The 6,000-nt window shown below is 40.5% G+C and overlaps 2 protein-coding genes across 2 annotated transcripts; both read right to left on the reverse strand.

Annotated features, from left to right (window-relative positions):
* Positions 1-288: 288 nt before the first annotated feature.
* LOC125185822 (uncharacterized) lies at positions 289-951 on the reverse strand. The gene has a single exon (XM_048082285.1). The coding sequence runs from the start codon at positions 949-951 to the stop codon at positions 289-291; it is 663 nt and encodes a 220-aa protein (XP_047938242.1).
* Positions 952-2,033: 1,082 nt separating this feature from the next.
* On the reverse strand, positions 2,034-3,655 carry LOC125202308 (cytochrome P450 71A1-like). Its single transcript, XM_048100686.2, has 2 exons — positions 2,798-3,655; positions 2,034-2,721 (listed from the first exon to the last, which is right to left on the reverse strand). The coding sequence occupies exons 1-2, from the start codon at positions 3,467-3,469 to the stop codon at positions 2,137-2,139; spliced, it is 1,257 nt and encodes a 418-aa protein (XP_047956643.2). The 5' UTR covers positions 3,470-3,655; the 3' UTR covers positions 2,034-2,136.
* Positions 3,656-6,000: the final 2,345 nt, after the last annotated feature.

Here is a 6,000-nt window from a genome sequence, read left to right on the forward strand (position 1 = left end):
CCTTCCTAGAACCCTCTTGTTTTTTTGCAAATTAAGTCTGCTTCGTCCCAACTGGTTGTCGGATTGTCTTGACAAACACGGGCCAACGAGGGTATATTCCATCGGCCAAATAGTATGATCTGTTGTACTGTGTGCCATTGGCCACGAAGCTGACTTGCGGACCGTCACCGCGGGACTCATCATTGAAGAGACGCGACGATTGTAGAACGCTGATGTCATTGTTCGACCTAGCGACACCAAAATACGCATGCCAGATTCGCAAGCGGTAGTCAGCAATGGCTTCAAGGATCATCGTGGGATGTCGCCCTTTGAAACCAAAAGTGAACAACCCCTTCCAAGCCACCGGGCAATTCCTCCACTCCCAGTGCATGCAATCGATGCTTCCCAACATCCCGGAAAATGATGCACAGTCCCGTGCATATTTATCAGTCTCTGGCATTCATCGGCCGTTGGTTTCCGTAGGTACTCCCCTTTAAAGATATCTTTGATACCCTTGCAAAACTGTCTCAGCGTCTTAAGGGCAGTCGTTTCGCGCATTTGTAGATATTCGTCGAACATGTCAGCAGGCCCGGCATAGGCAAGCTGTCTAATTGCCACGGTGCACTTCTGATATGTCAACAATCCGGGTCGACCGGTGGCATCATAACGCAAGGTGAAGCACCTGTACCGCTGAGACAAACACATTGCAATATGGATGAAGAGTCGTTGCGACATTCTGAATCGCCGACGAAAAATCTCCGGCGGATAACGGGAGTTATCGCCGAAGTAGTCTTCCATCAACCGCTGGTCGGCCCCAGCATGATCACGGTTGATATACCGCCAATGATAGATCGGCCGAGGGATGGCCGCCACCGCCGCCTCCTCTTCGTTGGCTTCAGCTTGCACCGCTGCAACTAGTTCATCGAACTTCTGATCAATTGATCGTTGAAAACTTTCATCGTCGGAATCCATGTTTTGAAACTAAACTGAAAGCAATTTGAAAGAGTGGAGTTTGGTTTGAGGTAAAAAAAAATGGAGCAAAAATGATGAATATATAAAAAATTTGGAAAAATAATAATAATTCGAATTACCTAAGGGCCGCGGCTCTCGGCCCCTGCAGTGGCGAGCCGAGTCGCGCGCCCAAGGGCCTCGGCCAGGCCGAGAGCTCGGCTCTCTCTCGTCCACTCCCCAGGGTCGTCTCCTCCTTGTGCCTCAGTAGTGGGGGGCCGCGCCTGGGCAGACTCCGGGCCAAGGGCCACGGCCCTCCCACTATGGACACTCTTAGTAATGTTTGTAGGTTCTCCTGCGATAACTGCGATTGTGCACCTTTTGATTTTCAATCCAGACTTGAAAAGTAATACTCCCTCCGTTTCACATAATTCGTCTCACTTTGATCAGACACAGGTTTTAAGAAAATGAAAAGTGAGTTGAAAAAGTTAGTGGAATGTGAGTCCTACTTTTATATATTAATTATATAATAAAATGTGAGTTGGAATGAGTTAGTGGAATATATGGTCCACTACAAAAAAATATTAAAAGTGAAATGAGACAAATTATGTGGGACTGACCAAAATGGAAAAGTGAGACAAATTATATGGGACGGAGGGAGGGAGTATGGAATGCCAAACATTAAGATAGGATAATTATGGTTTATTTACTATAGTGTATCAAATTAAGATATTTTATTTTTAACAAATCCACACTTGATAGAAAAAATACCGTTAATAATAATTTATTTTATGGAGAATTACATGTACTAGGAATAAAATGAATATTGTACAAACTTCAAACTATGATCCGTACTGTTAGAAAATGTCAACATATGACAAAATAACATCAATAGAAATGTTCACACATGTCAATACAGCGTCAACCGTTGACATTTCTTGTTGATGTTATTTTGTCATTTGTTGATATTTTTTAACGGTCCAAATCATAGTTTGGAGTTTGTATTTATAGTTTGCATTTCATCCCATTGACAAGATGTATTAAATGACGTCGTTTGAATTGCCAAATGTTTTGTTCGCAGGATATTTTTCGTTTGCCAAAAAGTATTTAATAATTTCTCCCAAATCGTAGGCTACGAGATGATAAGAATAATGACAAGTTATGATACAATTGGCAACCTTTATTTACATAGATCTAAAACACTAAAGTTTATATGACAACCTTGGCAATAAGACGAAGAGCATTCTTCTTATGCATTGTTGCTCCAGGGCTACACTCGAAATCAATATCCTCTTTCTTGGGCAATTCCCAATTAAATCTGTATACAAGATTTGCCAATGCAAGTTCCAGCTCGGCAATCGCCATTCCCATTCCCGGACACCCTCTTCTCCCGAATCCAAAGGTAATCAACTCCGGAATCTGACCGTCCTCCAAGAACCTCTCCGGCATGAACTCATCTGCGTTTTCCCACGTGGCGGGATCTCTTCCAATAGCCCAAGCATTGATATACACCATACTTCCGCCTTCAATTTCATAACCATTTACACTACACTTATTAGTAGTCTCTCTTGGCAATAAAAGTGGAGCCGGTGGATACATTCTCAAACTCTCTTTTACAACTGCCCTCAAATATGAAAGTTGCTCTATGTCTTGTTTGTTGATCATATCTTTCTTTCCGCCCAACCGCCTTATCTCCTCTTGCAACTTCTTCATCACCAAAGGCTTCTCCATCAATGCCGTCATTGTCCACTCTAGAGCAATTGCTGCCGTGTCACTGCCTCCGGTTACCAAATCCTACATAATTAATCACTTCAAATATCATTATAAATATTTGGATGCATGTAATTTCAAAATTATTAGAAATCATTACCATTAGTACACCTTTGATGTGGTTTATTGTAGGAGCAAAGGAAGAGGATCCATTTTCTTTAATCCTTAACATAATATCGATGAAGTCACCATCCATCGATTTAGGCCTATTCGGATTCATATGTTCTTCAATCAGTTCTTGATAAAAAAAATCCAAGTTGTGAAAATTCTTATCAAGCTTTGCAGCCATTCCAGAGAGGCGATCAATCCATCGAAGCCAAGGCAAGTAATCCTCCACAAAAAAACCTCCAAGTACGTGCTGAGTTTCATCAAGAAGATCCTTGAAACGATCCTTTTCACAGATCTTCCCAAACGCAATCCTGGAGAGGATATTAGTTAAAAGTGACATCGAGGTATCACTGAAATTGACGACGGTGGAAGAAGAGGCATCTCTAGCAATCTTCTCCACCATCTTGCTCACTTCGTCTCTCAAAATGGGGTGAAATGATTGAACTTGCTTGGCGCTAAAGAGATGGAGGTTGGAGATCTTCCTCATCTCCCTCCACGTGTCGTTGTAGGAAAACCCGATGTCTAGGTGGTTATATGTCAGCCTCTTCGCGGCGACAACAGAAGGTCGTCTTGAGAAAACGGCATCGTTAGATTTCGTAATCTCTTTCACTGCTTCTGCCGAGGAAATCACAATGAGGCGTCGGATTCCGAGCTTGAGCAACATGACGGGGCCGTATTGCTTCGAGAGGCGCTGGAAGTACTTGTATTGAAATTGGCCGTCGATTTGGTGGAAATTGCCGATCAACGGCAACCCCGGTGGGCCCGGTGGTGTGAGTTTAGGTTTTTATGTTTGGAAGTAGAGAATCAAAATTATGGGAAGAGAGAAGAAGAATAAAATAAGTGACATCATTTTAAGTCTCTTCGTTTTATTTGGGATGCAATACTTTCAATAAACTCTTATAAATAAGATACACATTTTTGAGAGATCGTATTATTTTATCAATATAATAAAAATAATAACGTGGAATTTTAGTAATTCTATTTGCATTTGTATCGTTCTTAGTTGCGGCCCAAGTCCCAACAACTTATGTTTAATGTAATCGAAACAAATATGTTGACCAAGCTTTTTTCAAAATACCAAGTGGGGTTTGGAGCCGTAACTATTTAAAAGTTGTGTGGTAAATTCCATTATCATTAATTATATAGAGGCATGGACATTGTGCAATCTATTTCCATTTTTTTCTCTTATTGCTATCGTATTATTATATTAATATAATAAAAATAATAGAAACATAGAATTTTAGGAATTTTATTTGCATTTATTTTGTTATTAGCTACGCCCCAAGTCCCAACAACTTATGTTTAATGTAATCGAAACAAATATGTTGACCAAGCTTTTTAAAAAATAACAAGTGGGTTTTGGAGCCGTAATTATTTAAAAGTTGTTTGGTAGATTCTATTATCATTAATTATATAGAGGCATGGACATTGTGCAATCTATTTCCATTTTTTCTCTTAGCTGTTGCCATCAACTTGTGTTTGATAATGACGAAGTTACGATATAATTGGTCATTTTGAAAGTTACGGGATAAACCAGAATTTAACAAGCTTCATGATTTTTTTAGCTATTTGTTCTTATATATTTAACCTTTTTTACATAAAACATCAATATGTTGTATAATTTTATTTATTTTCAATTTTAATACATGTAGTACTTATAGATATAAGAGGACGGACGCTATGGAACTCCATAAAATTGGCCTCGAAGGTTGACTTGACTTTTATTAATTCAGTGAATATCGTTCTCCTTAACCTAGATGATAGCAAGAGTAGGAGTACGGTAGAATTGAAGGAGGAGGTATTTAGGGAAAGAAAAAAGGTATGAGTAAATTAATCTTATTCATATGATTATGATGACGTAGGTAAGCGGTGGATTCATTTTGTTAGAATCGTTAATTCCATTATCATTAATTATATAGAGCTATAGAAGCATGGACATTGTGCAATCTATTTCCATTTTTTTTCCCTTATTATCTCATGTTAAGCGTAAGTCAATTAAAAAGAAGAAGAATAAGTCAGACGAAACTAGAGGAAATCTTCATTAGAAAATTAGGGAAACTGCTCTGACACAAAACGTAGAGAAAATGCGACGTCGTGCGAAGGCTTAGAGCACTCCCAATGGTTTGGGGATAAACTCCCTTATTTCTCCCTAACTCCTGCCACATCAGCGCCACATCAGCACCAAAATTTATCCCCAGTTTTTAGCCAACTTTTAGCCAACCTCTGCAATGGTTTCTCCCTTATTTCTCCCTTATTTCTCCCTAACTCAACATTTCATTTTTACATCATCACTAATTTAATTATTTTATTTTTATATATAATAAAGCTAGCTTATTTAATTTATAAGATAAAACAAATAATAGTAATAAAGTTCGTTGTATTAAACACGGGTACACATTACAACGAAGAAAATTAAAAAAAAAAAAAAGTACACGAATGGAAAAAAAAAATCAAAAAAAAAATTCAAAGAAAAAAAAATTCAAGGGCGGTGGGCGCGGTTTCTATTTGCCCATAATTCTTCGATGATATCGTGTTGTAGTGCTTGATGGGCCTCCTTCTGGTGTATGTCCATGAACGCCTGGAACCGTTCATGTTCGTTGTGCGGTACACCCTGGCGGGCGGACTCGGTTGAGACACCGTGACTCGATGATGCAACACTTGGGTCGTTGGTGACGTCGAGGACGCCTTCGTGTTCATCATCGATGATCATGTTATGCATGATGATGCACGCATACATGATATCGGCAATATCCCCCTGGTAGAAAAAGCGCGTCGGGCCCTTTACCAGTGCAAATCGCGATTGGAGCACCCCAAATGCCCTCTCCACATCCTTGCGCGCAGACTCTTGCGCTCGGGCAAAATACCTTCTTCTATCTCCGAGTGGGCATCTGATCGTCTTCAGAAACATGGGCCATTGCGGATAGATGCCGTCAGCCAGGTAGTACCCCATGTTATGCACATTGCCATTGGCCGTGAATTCGATGGAGGGGCCTAACCCGTTGATCCGCTCGTTGAAAAGGGGCGAGGAATTGAGAACATTTAGGTCGTTGTTCGACCCGGCTATACCAAAATAAGCATGCCAAATCCAAAGCCGTTGGTCGGCAACGGCTTCAAGAATGATGGTGGGATGCGTACCTTTGTAGCCGGTAGTGAACTGGCCTCGCCACGCGGTTGGGCAGTTCTTCCACTGCCAGT

The sequence above is a fragment of the Salvia hispanica genome, chromosome 2 (assembly GCF_029641045.1).
Source record: "Salvia hispanica isolate PSC_SH4W2 chromosome 2, Shi_PSC_v1, whole genome shotgun sequence".
Lineage (NCBI taxonomy): Eukaryota > Viridiplantae > Streptophyta > Magnoliopsida > Lamiales > Lamiaceae > Salvia > Salvia hispanica.

Excerpts from the sequence above, each read along its gene's own strand:
- LOC125185822 (XM_048082285.1), bottom strand. The coding sequence starts at position 951 with ATGGATTCCGACGATGAAAGTTTTCAACGATCAATTGATCAGAAGTTC.
- LOC125202308 (XM_048100686.2), bottom strand. The coding sequence starts at position 3,469 with ATGTTGCTCAAGCTCGGAATCCGACGCCTCATTGTGATTTCCTCGGCA. Across the intron at positions 2,722-2,797 it reads ACATCAAAGGTGTACTAATG|GATTTGGTAACCGGAGGCAG; the intron begins GTAATGATTTCT and ends TTAATTATGTAG.